This window comes from Protopterus annectens, chromosome 8.part0, assembly GCF_019279795.1.
Source record: "Protopterus annectens isolate FY-2018-M chromosome 8.part0, PAN1.0, whole genome shotgun sequence".
NCBI classification, from domain to species: domain Eukaryota; kingdom Metazoa; phylum Chordata; order Ceratodontiformes; family Protopteridae; genus Protopterus; species Protopterus annectens.
This window is the reverse complement of record NC_056741.1, coordinates 1,191,162,150-1,191,182,288: the sequence shown is the minus strand read 5'-3', so window position 1 is coordinate 1,191,182,288 and position 20,139 is coordinate 1,191,162,150. Positions and strand designations below refer to the sequence as shown.

General features: G+C 38.0%; 1 protein-coding gene across 3 annotated transcripts in view; it reads left to right on the top strand.

Moving 5' to 3' along the window:
• The first annotated feature begins 3,259 nt into the window (after window positions 1-3,259).
• The window catches only part of BCAM (basal cell adhesion molecule (Lutheran blood group)), a 500,114-nt gene continuing 483,234 nt past the window's right edge, over window positions 3,260-20,139 (top strand). The window contains exon 1 of one of the 3 annotated variants that reach the window (XM_044080674.1): window positions 3,260-3,394. In XM_044080674.1, coding sequence (XP_043936609.1) covers window positions 3,325-3,394 — 70 coding nt within the window. In that variant the 5' untranslated portion in view covers window positions 3,260-3,324. The remainder of the gene's footprint in view (window positions 3,395-20,139) is intronic. The other 2 variants (XM_044080675.1, XM_044080676.1) reach the window with 2 other exon arrangements.

Here is a 20,139-nt window from a genome sequence, read left to right as displayed (position 1 = left end):
CTGTTCTGAAACACATACACACAACACAAGCACACCAAATAAACAGCAATCCACAAACATACACTTAAAATCCTACATCTAACCCTACACTAAACTGTACATACACTACTATCTATCCACTTACCTTAACCCAAACCCTAACCCTAAGGTCCATCACTATTGCACACTCACCTCACCCGTGCTCTAACCCTAAAGTCTGTCACTATCACACACTCACCTCACCTGCGACCTTACCCTAACTCACCTAACCTGCGCCCTAACCCTATCGTCCATCACAATCGCACACTTACCTGACCCGCGCCCTAACCCTAACTCACCTAACCAGCACCCTAACCCTCACGTCCACACAATCAAACACTTACCTGAACCCAACCCGTAACTTTCCACCACAGTGCTGAAAATAGCAATGCTACAGAAACGGCCAACCGAATTCTTTCCCTAGGAAAAAATTTGGTGTTCTGCAGCTTTGCTGTTTTCAGCATTCGCCGAATAGGGTTCGATATTAGAACATTCGAAGTTTCAAAACTTTGATATTCTAATATAGACCTGTGGATGAGATGTGGATTTCCATGGTGATTAGTTTGTGGTCAGATCTAACCAGGGAGGAATTGACTATTGGTGTAGAGTAACAGTTGCCCATGTTAGTAATAACCAGGTCAAGGATGGTGTTTCCTCTAGTTAGGCTAAGAATGAGCTGGTCCAGGGCATTGGAATGGATGAATTCCAGGAAGCGTTGGGCCAGTGTATTGGTGCATGAGTAGTTTTCCCAGTTGATGGAGGGGTTGTTGAAGTCACTTAGTATGAGAGTGTTGGGTTGGACCCTAATAGTTTCCAGGGGGCTTAGGAACATGGAGTGAGAGTCTTGAGACATTATTGGGGACCTATAGCAGACTATGACCTGAATAGCCGTCTTACCCAATGTTAGTTGTACCTGAAGTATCTCAGATGTGTTATGCTGGGCTACTAGTCTGGAGGTGTGGATATCCTTTATGAAAATGGAGACAACACTGTCTTTGGAGCTTTGGTCCATGTTCTGGGGCCGAAAGGTGTGGAATGAGTTATAGCCTGGTAGTGCAGGGGTGCTTTCTGCTGCTTTCAACTGAGTCTCCATTACAGCACAAATGTCTATGTTCTTTGCTTTGAGAAGTGCTTCAAGCAAGTGCATCTTGAGATGCTTGGCCTTTAACAGTTGCATTTAAATATGCTGGTCATGTGGGTTGTTTGGATTGTCTCTGTTTCTGATGTGCTTGAATGTGAGCTGTGATGCTTTCACATTGTTCAAGCTCTCAGCCTATGAGAGAATTGAATTACAATGAATGTTTAAGGGTGCTTCTATGGACCTGCATCCAGTATTGGTGTCTGCATATTGGTATCCTTTTTGGCATACTTTAACTATTACTATTCACTCATAACCCTGACCTCATAGGAGTGTTTCAGTTCCACTATTTTTCAGAACCAAAATGCAATAGTTGCAATATTCATATCTGATACTGAAAACTGTATGTGACTTATGTCTGTACATCAAAGGTCCAAGCATTGTAATGTCTATACATCAAAGGTCCAAGCATCGTAGGCAGTACAATAAATAAATAAAATGACCTTACACTAACATCCATTAAAAATTGACCTTACACTAACATCTGTTAAAAAAACAGACCTTACACTGGCACCCCTTAAAACAAATCACTGCTGACCTTGCACTAATACCCTTAATAAAAATGGGTTCATAAAGCCCTCCTTTATACCCATCCCACCTGTAAATGTATTAACTGAGCAATTGCTCATCTTCAGGGCAGAATAATAGACTTAACCCCTGAGGTTCAGCCAACTTGATTCTGTACTGCACAAGTTTTGATGCTGGTGCCCAACAAAGATTGTGCCCTGATGTTAAGGCATATGATTAACTTGCCCTAGAAGGAACCACATCCCCCCAGTTAATATATATTTAATGAAATCGCTTTTTAGTATCTTTGAATAGCAGTTTAATTTGCAGGGATTCTGAGTCAGCAGGCAAAGCAAAAAATAAACATTGCATCTTAACAAATATAATTAGCATTACAGTAAATATATAACAACCAGTTTTAATAAGTGAATTACTTTGTAAAATACATCACAAGTAGTACTGGAACTAATTAATACAGAGATGTACTTAATATAAATTACATTATACAGCAGGGTACCTCTATCAAAACACAGATTTTGCAATGGGCACAGAACACTTATGGGACAATATCAGGAACATCTCTGAAAATCATTAACCGTTTACAGGTGTTCAAACACTTTGGGCTCAGAGCCACCTTGTCACCAAACATACACATATAGACACAGATACCTCTCAAGTGTACCTCATTACAAGGAACATACCTCATTTGGGGTCTTAAAAAGTTCATGTTCCTCAAAGTTCCACATTGAAATGGTCTGGCACACATTCTGTGTCAGGAATTTTTTAACTAATATCCACAGAAAATAGAAATAAATCATATTAATTCATTAAAATATCTTTTTTTATAAATAAAGCCAGCATATTTTAACCATCCTATGACCGTCCTAGTTGAAGTTGTCAGTAAGCCATTAGTGTTTGTTCCACATTATGAAGGCTGGTGTTCCTTATTTTGTGTATGGAAGGTTGAGAACAATGAGATGTACAATTTGACAGTCTGACGCACATGCAGACACAATTGCACACATGCACACAACTACAACTGGCAAGCATAAATAAATAATAAAAAATAAAATGCCCTGATCAAAACCTTTCTTGTCAACACTTTATGCTGACCTTCTTCTAAACTTTGTTATTTAAGAACATCCAAAACATTTTGAACAAAACTTGAGATTAAAGGCTGTATTGTGTTAATGAGGAGAACTGCAGCCTGGGTTGCACTGTATCAATTCATTTCCGTGAATCTGATTGGTTAGTTAATAAATTCATTTCTACTGAATCACAGAGTCATTTACAAGACTTGCTAAAAAATCAGATCCTACTGCTTTAACCTCTGCCTCAGCCCCTTCTTTCTCTCCATTTGCTTACTGTGGAGGGAGGGTCAAACACAGACACAGCTCCCACCTACATTGCATGGAGATTGCTTTCTTTTCTGGCACCTTGTCATTGTAATCTGTAGCTCCAGTCTCTCTGAGGAGTTCCAAGTTTACTTTGCTGAGAGTATTGTAAGACAGTGCCCATCCCCCTCTTCCTAGCGCTGAGAACTGTGCCCCCCCCCCCCCCCCCCAACAGCTTGCTGATGTCATACTGGAGTTGGAGAGCAGACATTCTGTAGGCACTTCAGCACATTCACTGCTTGGAACTGCTAAGAGACGGCAGACAGAATGGGAGCAGCTAGCTTCAACTATTGGATCCTTCTGACAACAGCTCTAATCAGCCTGACAGCCTTACAAGGTATGGAATTCATCAAGAAACAATACTGTGCAAGCAGGGAGGGAATAGAAAACAAAATAATCAAAAAGCAGAACTTTGTTCTGTGGGACTGCTGTGTAAAGTCTTTGCTACTAGTTTGCATACGCTGTTGTGCTTTCATGTACAGACGGACTGCAGCAGCTGTGAGGCATGCAGAGCAGGTGGAAATTGGCTTAAAAAGTTTAATCGCTTTTCAAAAGTTGTTTTCTTTCACTTATTTTATTATTTAAATCTTCTCATCTATTTTTTAATTCAGCAATTAGCTTTGGAGTATCTTTGTTAAGCTTTTTTCTAACTTTTTAATGTTTTTCATTTTTTATGATGAGATTGGGAACCAGTGCAGTTTACTTTATTGGTAATTCTTAGTATGTTTTTTTTTATGTTGCCTTGTACTAAATAATATTTTTTAAGGTTTGCTCTTTCTTGGCTGGTGTGCTCCTTAAGAATTAACCATCAGTCTTTGTTTTAATTTACAGCTCCATTTTTTATACCTTTTGCTATATAATGATAAACATTCTAAGACATGATCATGTATCTAGGATGGTACAGGCTGCTGTTACATTTCATCTGCTACTTTTAAAACAGCTATTGGCACAGGCACTGAACACGGTGATATGGTCCTGTACTTGCAGGTTGCAAGCTGTGGCAGATTATGCTGCTGAAAGGATAATCAGTAATAAAAATACAGTTAAATATTTCAGGATATGTTAGCCTCATACAGCCAGTATTCTAACATAAAGCTGTTATAAGCTTTCATTAATTTACTAATCAGAGTTTGACTTAGTATATTTAAGTCCATGCTGGTCTGCAAGTGAGGGTAGGTGTTCACTGGTTTGCACTTGTCTCACCCCCCCCCCCCCCCCCACACACACACACACACACACACTTCTTTCTCCCTAGAAAGTGGCATTGATTTTGTTTTCTTGGGACTGAAATTCTGCTATGATTTATTTCAATTTTTAATTTTCTTCAGTTATTTTCTTTCAGTGAATATGGATTTCTGGTTGAGGACAAATGCACTTGTTGGGTTGGGTTATAGAATAGGATGCTTGTGTGTGATACAAATTTGATGAAAATTATACCTCTGGAGTGTTGAATTAATAGCAGATATATAACCCCTGGCATCATTTCAACAAAAACACAGGAGAAGGAAATGCAATTTCAATGGAACTGAAATTAGGTCTGAAGTTGGGAGTATGTACATTTTGTTTAGGAAAAGGCTGGCAAGGGCTTATATAGACCATATGAAACTGAAGCATAAATGGCATTCACAATGTCTAAGTTTCCATAAGTGACACCTCTGACTGTTAGAAGTTACAACTATTTCCTGAGCTAGAAGAGGCTTATGAACACATGAAACAATGGTATAAAAATGCAGGTGCGCACCCTGTGTTTACATGCATGTACAGGCTTGCAGGAAGGGAAAGCTGCTCGCTTTGAACAGCAATGGGTACAAGGATCTAGGTGTGATAATCAATCATGAACCAAATGTGAACTGAATTGAGGAAAGGGTGTTAGTATGAAAAAGTGTGGGGAAAACAAAGATGCTAACCAGCTCACTTACCCTCAGTTCTACTGCTTGGGGCCTGAAACTGCAGCAAAGCTACTGATGGCTGAGGTGCACTCTGGCACTGAAGCTTTGTACTGCTTCTGCTAGGAAGAATCCCAGGGAGAGGTTGTGGGAAGGTAATGAATCACACAGGAAGGTTAATGATACAGGAAACTGAGAAAAATAACAGAGCATAGTGTGTGTGTGTCTAAACTAAATAATTGTGCCCAAAGGTTTAAGAGTTGCTGAACAGAATGTATAACTTCATTACACAAAATGCTGTGGTATTCTCATTTTACCTATTACATGTTGGCACGTATGAGTTATTTAAATTCTTCACAATGAACCTTTCTCAGCTTCCTAAAACTACGCATGTTAGTGCAGGTTTCTGTGTCTGAGTTGGATATGTGTCTGCAAAAGGTGTACTGCGTGTTTTGAACAGCTATGAATGATGAATGTTAGAACCTGGAAAATGTAAGTAGCCTTTCATCATGGAACAGTAGTAGCGACTGGTGTATCACACACATGAAACACTAACAGTGCAAACTTTTCAAATATTGTCTGTCATTTTGTAGGACTTGGCACTGTGATGCTACAGATTTAGTGTATGACAACACAGGATTCTGACAAAGAGAGTACTTCTGAAGGATACTAGCCACACCTCTCAAACTCTAAGCATTAAAAATCACAGCACGAGCCTTTAAAATCACAGCAGAAGATCAGAAAGAGATATTTTCTTATATTAATTAATAGAAAGTATAGCCAGTATCCCTCTGTGCCATTTTTTTTTGGAGGAGGGGGTGAGGCAGGCATTGTTCCCAGATAGGATTTATGTGTCCTCTCAAACATTTGTCTTGTTAGTTTATTGTGAGATCCTATTTTGTCAGCTTATATCTTCCTTAAAAGAAGAAATATGACTGAAATTCTTTTCTTATTTATAAGTTTTGTTCAGGCCACTACTGGATCAGAAGGTTGGAAAAATGCTCTAAAATGCATCTCAGAGCATCTCTATGTCCTCTGGGGGACCTGGTATCCCCCAGACCCTCCTGGCTTAATTCAGTTATTTCCTGGAGAGCTATGACTGTTTTTTTGTCTTGACCAGGTAAGTTGTGTTGAATGGGTACAAGGGGAAGTACAGTTAAACAGCAATTCTGAATTTCTTTCCTTACCCATAATGCTGTTCAAGCCATCACTGGATGAAAAGGTTGTAAAAAAGCACTTCACTGCAAAGTGTATAGAAAGCCCATGGCTATTTGAAAAGGCTGGAGAGGAAGGTAAAATGTAAGAAAAGGAAGAAATAAAAGTGATGTGCATGGTCTGGGAACCCCAAGATGGGGGGATAATAGGAGGGAGCACTGGAGCATGTGTACAATGGGGAGGGGGTGCCACAGAGCCCTTTCCTAAGGAACCATTTCACCTAAGGCCAGCCCTGTGCAAAGGACTGTTGAAATGTATCATTGTTACAACTAAATGCCAGTCACTATCAATGCCCCTATATGAAATGGGGTAACATAGTGTGGATCACAGGCCTTTCAAATTGTAAGTGCATTGTGCCTGCAGTTTAATCTGTGTATTCTATTTCCAAAACTCTTCAGCATAAACTAAAAGGTCACTTAGGGTGGGCAACACTTACACTGGACATGTCCAGGGTGCCCCCCAACTTGGCTTTTGCAGGAGGGGGCAAATACTAACACCAACCCTGCATGATTTTGCCTCGTTTGTTTGGTCTGTTCCTCATAAAATGTGGGGATTTCCAGACAAATTGCTGAAAACTGAATTCACAAAATAGTAACATACATCTGAGTATTAGAAAATGCTAGTGAACTCACATCCTGTTATTCTATCTACTGTCTAAGTTTATAGCAGGAAGTCAGAGACATGTTATTGGTATGTACACAAGGCAGAAACAAATCTGTTTTTTTTAGTTCTGTGGCTGTCTTTGCTGGTCAGCACAGGCAGATTTGACTGCCTAGCATAAGACCCAACCTTAACAAGTTAAGCAGGGGATGCCTGACAATTGTTAAAGTCAGGTCCCGGGTTGTAGCAGTGCTTTATTGATTTGTCTTTTTTCCAGATGTCAGACTGTAATCACAGCACTGCATGCATACAAGTTTATTTCTAACATTATATCTAATGCATCGGTAGTAATGGCAACTAAGTACCACTACTTCACTCCATCACTCACAACTGTGAGATATGCAGTTACAGTAGTGCATTAGAGTGGGGAGTACTTACTGTTTATTCTATTATGAAGCCACCTCATCCATTTCTAATTCATTCGTTAGCTGTGGTATTTCTTTAGTGTGTTTCTTGTTATTTTTTAATGTTTTCTGTAACATAACTAAAGTCAACAATGTCACGCAACAAGCATCACATAAGGCACTATTATAAACAATACTATGGTAATATTCCTGAGTCCTGTATAATGATAAAAACAGGATAATGTTACTGCAAATGTAAAACACACTAGTCCTATTACATCTGTAGCATAATTACCACATTCCATGGAATAATAACAATGATAATACTGGTAAACACTGCAATACCACCTGGAAAGGTATATGGTGTAGCACCATATTTCATCCCACTGAATGCAAGTATCAGCAGAGTAGTACTAGTAATACACTCCACAAAGTGCATATTACAGCTGACATCACATTAGTACTATAAACAAAACAGCACTGTAGTATCTCACCATAAGGGCAGTAGAAAGACCAATTAAAGAAGTATGACAGTCTACAGAGTATTAATACTAGCACTGAGTACTACAGAGTAAGTACCTCGGTCTGGGGAAACCTAGCTGCTATAATTAGTAGCAGATCTATATGTACTGCACCTAGCAAAACAGTTTGTTAGAACCTGACAGTGACATCAGTCTAATACCAGTACAGTGTGCCAATAGGATACTAGGTAATGTTGATGGTATAGTACACAAGGCTGACTAGAGTACCATTAATGAACCCCACAGATGTTAATGGTGAAAACTGTGGTATGACACTTTACAAAAACACCTTTACAATAATAAAGGCCTTCCTCTCCCAGTAATTTTAAAAATGTATACACCTATGTTTCCAATACTATAGTGAGCTAATTATAGCAGGAACTCAGTAATATTAACTGCTACTGTGACTCAGGCAATAGGCATACTGATAGTGATTTAGAGGTAATGGTGAACGCCACTAAGTTAAAGTAGCTCTAACACTTCAATACTAGCAACACTTTGGTAAAAGTACTTCAACTACTGAATTCTAGCAACAAGAATACATCATAGATTATTAGACCTGATAGTACTTTAGGACCTGTACTACAGCGGTGGTGTTAAATTACAGTACTGTTACCTACTGCTTGGAACACCAACAGTATGTTGCTTGTATATAGTTTGAGTGTAACAGCTGTATAATATGCATGCCATTCTTGATAAACAAATGCAATAAAAATAACATTGTACTTACTATATTTTTAGTGATGACTATCATAGACTATAATCCAGTAGTAGTGACACTGCCAGATAAATACTGTAATGCTTCTGGAAAGAGCAATCCTGAAATGCCATTCCTAAAGTTATCACACGCTAGTTGCAACACTATACCAGCCATCTGTGCCACAAAAGTATAGTACCAGTGAACCTCCCTTACAAACACAAATAGTGGTAATGCTACAGTACTAGAAGAAAACTGTGGCTCACAAAAATAAGAATACCACATTTCCAGTAATACACTCTGTGAAAGCAGTGGTATGACCAACATTAGACCACTGCACCACTCAGGCTACCAGTGGAAATAATGCTACAGTATAACTACTTTACATTACAGGAACTGATACTAGCTATAGTACCAGGGCCGGTGCTGCTTACAAAGGAGTACTTGCTGTGGCAGTACTAAACCACAAATACCACTCCAAAGAGTATTGATCATGATACAGTACCCGTTTAACATAAATATAAGTTGTTAGTAATGAGGTAATATACTGCTGACAACAACAATAACAATGATACCGAAGTATGATTACCACATCCCAGAAGCAATGCTATGTAATAACACTGCTGTGTATGTATTCTTGGAAGCAGCAGTGATGATAGCAATTTTAGTAATGCTCAGAAAGCACTAGAATTGGCAACAGTACCACAATAACAAGACTTTTGCCCATGCCTCTCTTGTCATAATGTGTACAGTACCAAACAAGTCCAACTCTCCTTTGAAGATAACCCTAGAATATCCATATACTGTGTTATCACATATGTTTAATTAGTTTGCAGATTGGTGCAGTAGACTTGTCTGTCAGTGATTGTCTGTCCACCTTTTTCCAAATGTTCAGAGGGAATGACAGTCAGTAGTTCAGTACAAGGAGATGCAAATGAAGATGTGCTCAGGTTATGGTGTAAAATGGCAACATTAAGATGAGGTCTGCCTAAACGTCATATAGCACCATGTGCCATGGAACTGTATATATGAAAAAACTACCATATTCGTATTACAATTTGTGAGGATTTAGCTGTTCTTTTACTACAGAACCAATCCTGCAGTTTGTAGAATGTTTGGAGTCTTAGCATCACATTATTACTATGACATACCTTAGAATAAAAAATGTCTTTTGGGTCACCACAGCGGATCACTGGTCCACAGATTGATTGGCACTAGACTTTTTATGGTGTTGAGTTGCCAGCCCGGCACCCATCCTTCACAGAAGGCATACACACCACACACACACACACACACACACACACACACACACACACACACACACACACACATGTGCACACACACACACACACACACACACACACACACACACACACACACACACACACCTGCTGCATGTCAGAATGTTAACAGTAAATGAATCAGAGGACTGCTGACTTACTATGTAGAGTACAAACAATGGTACCACTAATACTACTGTATTTCATGGAACACTTAGAATGACATCAGTGGTACAAGTAACATGACACTACTTGGCAGTATCCTAACAGCACTACTGCAGAGATAAAGTAGTAGTCATGTAATTAGAATGGCATGGCATGCCATGCAATAGGCCTGATTCCAGAAGGCTTGCACTCAGTGTAAGTGACCTCTTACATTGAGAGCAAGTGTTAAGGAATCTGGCCTCTTTTGCAAACCTTTTTAAAGACAGGCCTTAAATTGAAGTAAGTCACTTAAACTGAGAGCAAATCTTTTGGAATCAGTGCAGACTTGCACTGTGAGCAACTCTTGGAATCTGCCCTAATGTCTTTATAGGAGCAACTGTACAGAGTTACTGTCAGTATCACTTTCTATTTATTGCTACCAGTAGTGATGGTAAAGCATTAACAGTACCACTTTTACACTCTGTGTAATGATAGTGGTGGTAACAGCAACTGTAATAGTGGAATGAGAGTTTATGAAGTATTCATGTTGCAGCTCATGAAATATAATTATTCTAGAAAAATAATTGCTGGTGTCAATGGAGCAACAGAGCACACTCACCTTTGATGCATAATTCTTTGTTTCTATTTCCACATCAGGTAAATGGATTGCTGACAATGCAGTGCAGTGTAACAGGGGTGCTGCACTCCTGAGCCTGTCAGATGAGATGGTAAAATGAGGCCCCATCTGCCTGAGTTGGTAGTAGTTCAGGTGGATGCAAAAGTTCCCATGGTACCTATCGAAAAGTGTAGGGGAAGAAACTGCAATGCCGTGGCCAAATTTCCCCTAGTAGTATAAATACCACATCAGGTCTCCCCTGAAAAGAGGCCACTAGCCTTGTGAGGCAAACCTAGTCAGCAAATAATAAATAATAATAATAATAAAAAACAATTGCTGGAAAGGGTGTGGGATTGATTCAAGAATGCAAAACTTTGGTCCTCAAATCGAATTGGACCAGGATTAAAGTATATAGGTGGGTCAAAAGTGACTTTCATGTACTCAATTAATATAAATTCATTTATAAAACAGCAATATTTAATTTATCCAGACATTCAACATTTGAGCCCAGAATTACAATGTACAGTGATAGAACACTATGCAGTTTATACCAAAGAGAACATTATGCAGTTTTATGCTGAAGTAAATATTATTGATAGTAAAGTTAAAGTAAGGACAGGAGGAGTTATTTTTGCTGGTGGGCCACAATCCTCTGGATTCACACATCATGGTAAGTATACAAACTCAGAAGTCATGCTGCTTCAAAGAGATGGTGAATGTAAGTAGCTGCTTTATTAATAGGTAGCTCAACCTCAAACTCAATATATTTAGTTAATGGGGAGTTGGGACTTAGTTCTTACATCAAGGGATTGTAAAGGGTCTGCAGGGGCACACGTTCTATTTCATTTCTTTTAAAATATCCTTACTTTCCACAATGGTACTGTGCCATGATCTCTGCATTTGTTATGGTATAGATGTTTTGCTATGCAAAACTTACCTGAATTTTCTGTTTTGGCAATTTTTTTTCCTGTAAATTCACTGTTTTATAATCCACCTTCATATAATTACAGATGAACAGATATGTTTTATTTAATTTACAGTTACTAGCTGACTAAATTATGTTTCTGTTTAAACATTTTTGAGCTCTATGCAAAATGTGCCTTATTTTTTCAAGTCTCAATATGACAGTGGCATTGACAAAAAGGCAGGAGTTTGAGCTGGATATGGCAGAAGTAAAGATGTTAAGATTTGCACTGTGTGTGATGAGGGTGGACAGGATTTAGGAATAAGTATATTAGAGGGTCAGCACAGGTTGGAAGGTTTGGCGACAAAGTCAGAGAGGCACGATTACATTGGTTTGGACATGTGCTGAGGAGGGATGCTGAGTTTATTGGGAAAAAGATGCTAAGGATGAAGCTACCAGGTAACAAGAAAAGAGGAAGGCCTAAGATAAGGTTTATGGATGTGGTGAGAGAGGACATGCAGGTGGTACAGAGCAAGATGCAGAGGACAGGAAGAAATGGAAACAGGTGATCTGCTGTGGCGACCCCTAACGGGAACAGCCGAAAGAAGATGATGAGTATGTCGATAGAACTATAAAATAATTACAAAATTCAGTATATTGTTAATTTAGTGTCATGTATTTTAAACATGCATCTAGTGTATTTTATTTAAAACTACTAACTGATGAAACTTCAGAATGAAGTTTCAACATCTGAGGTGTAAACAATTTTGAGTTTTGTAAAGCAATGGTGCTACACATGAAATTAAGAAAACCATTTGAAATATCTGGACCTGCTAGAGTGAGTACTGAAATACAGAGAATGAATGGCCGAAAGTGCAGCCTTACATATACCAAGTCTGAGATGCCATTTCTCAGAATTTTCCCTTTTATCCAAGGTGTGGCAATCTCAGAGTTGGTATACATACACACACACACACACACACATATATATATATATATATATATATATAATTTGTTCTTCTCCTCTGTTTTCTATTTTTTTTTTCAGCTTGCCAGCACTCGGCATTTCAAATACTGGCATTTCAATAGCGAGCCACAAAACAGTGTTCATCTTTACCTTAATACTATGCAATGATTAACTCTTTACAGTAATACTATGTAGTGATTTACATTTTTGTATCTGATATTAATACTAAATTTATGTTACAGTTCAAATACTAGTTTCACTCCATGAACATCTGACTATAAAAAACAAAATGTTATGCCTATACCTGCACTCATGCCAGGATCAGCTATATCCTGCCATTACCTAATGTGGAGTATTAGATTGTAATGTGATATAGGTGGTGTGCATTTTTTCTTTTTCGCACAAGCTACACCATTTGGTACCTTCATTCAATCTCTAGTATACTTCTGCTGTCAACTGGTGGTCATCCTGTAGGGGGTACACACACCACTATCTCACTCTGCTTCCTGCCACAGCTCTGTCCTTCATCAAGGGAGCACTGCTTTACCGCATTCAGAACAGCAGGGTTTTACAAAATCTAGTACAAAGGAAGACATCCTGGCATAGTCCTGATGAACTGAGTGCTGGTCCAGATCAGCTGTGAAGGCTGAATGTCTTCCTGGCAACTGAGGATTGGAGTGACTGGAGAGCAGTCATCACACTCTTGCCAGTTCTAGTGGTTAACCTAAATCATAAGCTCACTGTACATGGTCATAAATTTCCAAATAGCATACAATGAGCCTTTGTGATGTACTTGCTGTCCTTCACATGTGAAGTGGTCAAGCGGACCTGTCGCTGTATAGGCAAGCACCATCATGCAGTCTCCAGTATTCACCAGGAATTTAACCATGAACTACTTGCCCAGAGTATATGCCCCACTCCTTCCACCCATAGATAGGTGAACAGACAAAACAACCCAGCTCTAATAGGAACTCCAAGACGCAGCTTCATCCCTGTATGACAATGGATCTGCCTACAAGTGTTAGGCACTTGCAGTGGCTGGGAGACATTTTGTCACTTGTGTAGATTTGTTTTTATGTTAAAGGCTCAGTCGTGTTATATTTATTGTAGGTTGTTAATGTGATAGTTAAACATACTGACAAAATATATTCCACAAGTGCATCTCAGTTTCCTCTCCGCTATGTGAAAAGTCCATTTTTTTCATGTCTGCAGTGATGAAGTACAAAAATTGTATCTCATAGATTAGATTAAGGAAAAAGGTATATATACAGTAACAGTTCCAGTTTTATTAAATTATTTTAATTGAAAGGCAGTGTCATTTTTGACATATCTGCGGTATTCTTTAGTGGAACTTATAACTCTAAAGCACAAAATTATCACAGAAGTACATCCCTTTAAAACATACAGCCAACCTATCAGAAATTCCACTCTAACTTAATAAGAGCAGTGATATAAAGAGGTTATTATGATATAAAGAAGTTATTATACCTCTGCCTTAGCAGAGCTGCATGTCTTAGAACAATAACACCAATATCACATGGAATACTGCACAGACATTCTGCATAACACATGATTCTTCCCCTGAGTTTCTCATGACAGTAACATGCAGAATCTGTTGGTACCAATAATCTGAGTTGTACAAAATGCCTGTTTCAACACTTATTGTAGTGTACTGTACAGAAACATTCTTCTTTATCTTGGCATTTGTTTCCAAAAAACAAAACAATGTCAGTTACTGTGCAGCAAAGAAGGGGTTCTCTCTAATGTTCAGTTGGTTAGTAAAGACTCTATTGTACTAATGTACTGCTCTGCAATCCATGAGGTATGTGCAGACTACTGGACTACTATTGCATATTATGGAACACTAACAGGAACAAAACTTTGACAGTCAGTACTTTGTGTCTACGACAACATTTTGTTAGTATATCACTCTAGGATCCATGTCGTACTTAGAGTCTACAGTATAAATACGGCACACTTCAGAACATTAACAGGAATAAAACACTGTCTTGTGTCTATACCAATACTGTTGGTGTACTGCTCTAAAATAAATGGAGTACTTACAATCTATAGTACTACTACTTCACACAATGGAACACTTACAAGAACAAAACGTTGATAGGCGGCACTATGTGTCTATAACACTGCGCTAGTGTACTTCTGTAAAATCCATGAAATACTTACCAGCTGTAGTACTAATACTGTACACTGTGGAACACTGACAGGAACAAACTTTGACAGTCATTACTATGGCTCTATACCAACACAGTTAGTATTCCGCTCTGCTATCCATGTGGTACTTTTAATCTGCAGTACTAATGCTGCACACCATGGAAGACTGACAGGAGCAAAACTTTGGCAGTCAGTACTACGCATCATTACCAACACTGTGCTACATACTTGGTACAACATTTCCATCCCAGCTGTGTTTTCCATGGAAAGCTACCATGTTCCAGACAAAGTACTGCATCATGACAAGTGGTGATTAATGCAACAGATGTTAAATAATCATGACATAAAATGCTTGAAATCACAATTCTTCAGAACAAATTCTCATGATGTTGCAGTGTAATGCTGCTGTATCACAGCACCTCTACCCTATAAGATTAAGTACCACTGCCACACTACTACTGCCACGTCCGTTATACCACTGTAGTGGGAGAGGAGCTAAGAAATGGCTGCTGCATAACGCAGCAATGAAGCCTGGGAAACAGCATTCTTCCATCCCCCACTGAAAGAGTATAGTCACGTCATTAGTTTTATTTCTTCCCCTAAAGTGCAAAGAACCATATTTAGTGTCATATTACATGCTCTAGCTCTCTGTTGTGAGGTAAATGTCTTTTCTTTGAGACCACCTTTAAAATTAAATGAATATTTTTTTGTTGAATTGCTCTTTGCTTTGGCACCCCAGTGCCTTTTCATAATTTGGATATGTTACATTAACTTCACTTCACTGAATATGAAGTGTGTGTGATGATGCATATGGTGGGTTTATACTAATTGCAGTGACTGGAGTTTGGCTTTTGCCTTGGTGGTGTAGGTTATTTGGATGAGTCATTGTTATAGGTTTCAGAAGCATAAAGTGTCATTTCACTGTTTATATGGAGATGGCTGTTGCTTGTTGATTTAGATTAAACAGATTTAACTGTTTTACAGTTACTGTTGGATAACCTGTGTTAAACACTTAAGTCACCACTGTTGCTTTGGATGGTGGTTATTCACCTACAGATGCTGTTTTGTTGTGTAAGGAGTGATGTGAGCTATAAGGTAGATATTATGCGACTCTGAACAAGTCACCTAAACAGGTGTTCCTGGTTATCCCCTGAAAAGTGACAGTTGAGTCCAAAACAGGTAAAATAAAAAGTAAATGTACTTATAGCATCATGATGGTTTATGTAAATTAAGATGTTTGTATTTTAATTTGTTAATGGCTAAGGTAACAAGGGGTAGGTACCTCTTTTCAGATGCAATGTGGGAAGCATTATCTGATTAAGTAACTTCGCCAGAGACAACATTTGTACATGCAAATCAAACCCAGATCTACAGGGGAATTCTTGTTAACACTTTTTAGCTTTAACCATGTGAAATAAACTGATAGTTTATTTCTGGATTAAAATGGTTAAAAATGTCACCTATTCGTAAGACAGACTCTCTTTTTCTAGACTGCCAGAGCCAGCTAGGAGATTTTACTGGCTGATTCCTATGGCATGTGCAACTGTAGCAGTTGATCCACTGCTAAAGAATGCATGCAAGTTATGTGGCTCAAGTATTCATGAATTGTTGGATTGTCCACATATACAGTCCAACTGCAGATACTACCCTTCTTGTGAATGCCATCTCCAGTTACAAAGTCTGCTGGTAGCAGTATAAAGTCAAACAAGAATTACTGCATAATGGCATACTGAACAAACATGTCAGTCTTAGTAATACTTGTTGACAAAAACAAAAAATTCAAAACATATACTAATACACAAAACGTTGAAACAGTGACACTGCTTACATTTATATAGAATTTAGCATTTACATCTTTTCTGGAATGTCATGTGAAATTAAACATATAGATCAGTGTAACTGAATTTAGCAGTTACATCATTTCTAGAATGTTATGTGAAATCTCATTTCAGTGCTGCATAATCACTGCTACTATTCTTTTTTTAGAAAGTAAATAAAATGTTATTGTAGAGTGGCTAGATAGAAATGTTTATGTCCTGGAAACACAAAGATATTTTGATGTGCATGCACACTATTACAGAATTAGATGTTCAGCAACATTAGAGGGGCAAGTGATGTAATACATCTATAAAACAGGAAAACTGCAGGAAGTTCTTTGCTGGGACCACTCTTGCTTGTCCTCTACTTTTCTGAAGTAAAAACCAATACCAATACCAATACCAAAGGGCTCTGACTCATTAGGTTTACAGAAGACTCTTAAGTTAGGGGCAGTCATTGAATCCCCAAATGACTTAGCTATCCTGCAGGAAGGTTTGTCTCAAATAAATAACTGGCATCAATCATCATCTGAAACTAAATGCCAAAAATGCATTATTATATACTTTGGGATGTCGTCTACTCCAGGGAACTACTACATTCACCATACGCCTCTAAGAGTTGACACAGTTTGTTTCTTTATTTATTGGCATTTGATTACTGGGAAAGTCAGACTGGATAGGAGACAATTTTCAGTGCTGGCCCAGGTAGAAGAGCTCCAGAGTATTACGAGACATGTTAAGAACAATTATTTTACATTCTTAAAAAAAAACAAAAAAAAACTGTTTTAATAATTATACCAAATTAGACATAATATGAACACATTGGTTAATAACAGATATAAGTTGTATGACAATTTAATAGTTAAAGAAATTTTAGGCAGTTTATAGAGAAATTAAAGGTAAGTTAGTATTATACAATCAGCAATTGCAATATCAAGTGACAAAAAAGAAGGCTTAGAGCATATTTAGAGAGACAGCTGGGAGCGGGATGGGTAGTTCTAAGCGATTTAGGCTTTCTGGTGCTACACAGTAGTGGGTTCTGAAAGAAGCATTTGCTGAATTTAGAAATGTTGTTATAGTCTTGTTCGGGTTTTGATTTTTGTGATGCCTAAAGGTTAGTAAGGACTGGAGCAGTATAAAGAAATGTGGGGAGTAGATAAGAAGTGGCAAGTGTAGCACAGCTTTATTGTGTTGACGAGAAAGGTTTTGGCACTATAAAGAATTCCAAGTCGACGAGTGTTCCTTATGCAATTTTGTATATGCAGATCTTATAAGATCATTATCCACCATGATGTCTAATAATTTGTTATGAGAAGTGACATCAATGGCTGTTTCATTAAGAGAAGGGACTTTAGATTTTGCTGTTTCACAGGAGAGAGATTTGTGGAAAAATGTAGTTTTTTTTTTTTTTTTTTTTAAGGATGGTCCATGAGTTGTGAGTTACAAAGCCATGTTTCAATTGTTGTTAAAGCTTCCTGAGTAATTTTTTAGAGGTGTGCCATATTGTCCAATGTGCAAATGAGTGTGGATTCATCTGTGTACTGTATTAGGGAAGCCTGTTGTGTGGAAGTGTGCAGGGTGCTGGCGAGAATGTTAAAGGGGAGCAATGACAGAGCCTTCTGGCACACCGGTGATGACTAGGAGGAATGGAGAGAAGGTAGAGTGACATTTTACTGACTGATATCTTATTGGACAGGTAACTTTTGAAGCACAGAAGGATATGTTGAGAGAGACCTAGTGAGGACATTTGAAGTATAAGTTTGCTGTGACAAACTGTGTTGAAAGCTTTAGACAAGCCTAGAATTAAGGAAGAGACTAGTTTGCTGTTATCCCTAGCTGTATTGACAGTGTCAGTATAGGTTAGAAGTACAGAGTTAGTACTATGAGAAGGATGGAAGACATGTTTTTTTCTTGCAGGAGATAGTCTAGGAATTGATTTTGAATACATTTTTCAAGTATTTTGGAGATGGGGATAAGATTGCTGTAGGTCTAAAGTTGATAATGTCTGTTGCATTTCCCCTTTGTGCAAAGAGAGTAGCTGTTAATTTGGTTGGGTGTAAAAAAAAACATCAACAATGAAAAACAAGGAGAATGTTATTGATCTAAGCAATAAATCTAATACTTTTCAAAAAATCCCAGGAGTCCTTGTAAATATGCTTTTCATGTTTCAGGACATCCTTCAATTGGTGGTGTACAAACTTAGCCATGCCACACAGCTCTTTGACCATTTGTCATCAACTATTGGTCGAAGTGGAGGATCTACCAGGTTTTTGTGCATCTTCAGAATGCCAAAGATACCTGGTGTTCTAGGAAAATCAACAGAAACAAAACTAAACTCATGCGGTTGCTAAAACTGAAAGAGCACTCAAGGAACATATTTATGGGCATCTTTATAGCATTAAAAAACATAACGAAACTAATGCTCTTTGGAAACATGTACAGACCAATCTAGGTCATAGTTTTAAGTTTTTTGTTCTGGATGTCTTGAAACATAACAATAATGGTGGTCCATAGAAAATTCTGTTAGAAACCAAGGGATGAATGAATGAGGCATTTTCCATCCTGTCAATGTTAAAGTTAAATTCTTATCAAATTTTAACAAATTTTAATTCATTTATTGTATGAATGTATTAATAGACATTTTTTATATTTGTTTATATACATACACACAACATGTGAATGTTTAGCAGTTTGTGCTTATTCAATGAACTGCTCCATACAATTTTTAGATGGATGATCCTTTAAGATTTAAATTATGCTTAATTGCTTTTGTTATATATCTTACTGCTATCAGTAAGGAGAAACATATAGCTTGTTTGTTTGGTATCTGGTGTTTGAAAAGCAGAAACAGTGTTTGTTACCTAACTTCAGTCTCACTTGGTATTAATTAGCAGAAACATGCCTGCTATTAGTAAGGAGAAACATACAGTTTGTTTATTTGGTATCTGAAAAGCAGAAACAGTGTTTGTTGCAAACTCTAACCGGCATCTCACCTAACTACAGTTCTAACTGGCTTTGTAAGCAGAAACATACAGTTTGTCTATTTGGTATCTGAAAAGCAGAAACACAGTGTTTGTTACACATTCTAACTAGTATCTTACCTAACTATGGTGCTACTTTAACCTATTAGACTTAGTACGTTGTTAAATTTGTATATTATGATCTACCTAGACACTGTTTCCTATTCTTTGTGATTCTTTTCTCTTCCCTGGACATTTATCTATGTACCTACTTACTGTACCATTTCTTGTACCCACTGTCCATCTTCTAATAATCCTTCCATCACTCTTTGACTAATATCCTTAACTCTCTCCCAGTTTGTTTCCATTTCTCCTAAAACTTTAGTATTCACTTTCTGCTCACACTCTATTTTTTTTCTCTTTGCAGTTTGCCCGGGCCTTTCACAAGCCTCAGGATCACACCCCACCCCCCACCCCCACCTTCAGTTCAGAAGCAAAGTTTCAGCAAAAGCTCAAATCAGCCCTAGGAAATCTCAAATTGTATACACAAGCTGTCCTTTACAATTAATCATTAGGTGAATGTCACTGAATTGTTTTAACAATCTTCTCTTACTTTATGACTATCCTTGTGATGTAAGCACAGCTGCATTGAGCTCCATTCAGCTTGCAACTTGGAAAGCTTTAATCAAGTCAGCCACTACGTAGCAACATACTCTACTAATTATATAAGATCAGTATTCCCTCTGTATGCAAACAGGTGAGCTCCAGAATCTAAGATTAAAACTATTCCAAAACAAAACTTTAGTTCAGTCTCAATGCCCTTAGCTCTACTCATCCTTAAAGAGCTTGCTAGCAACATTTGCTAATAGACAGTCACTGATTGTTTTTTGAACTTTCTC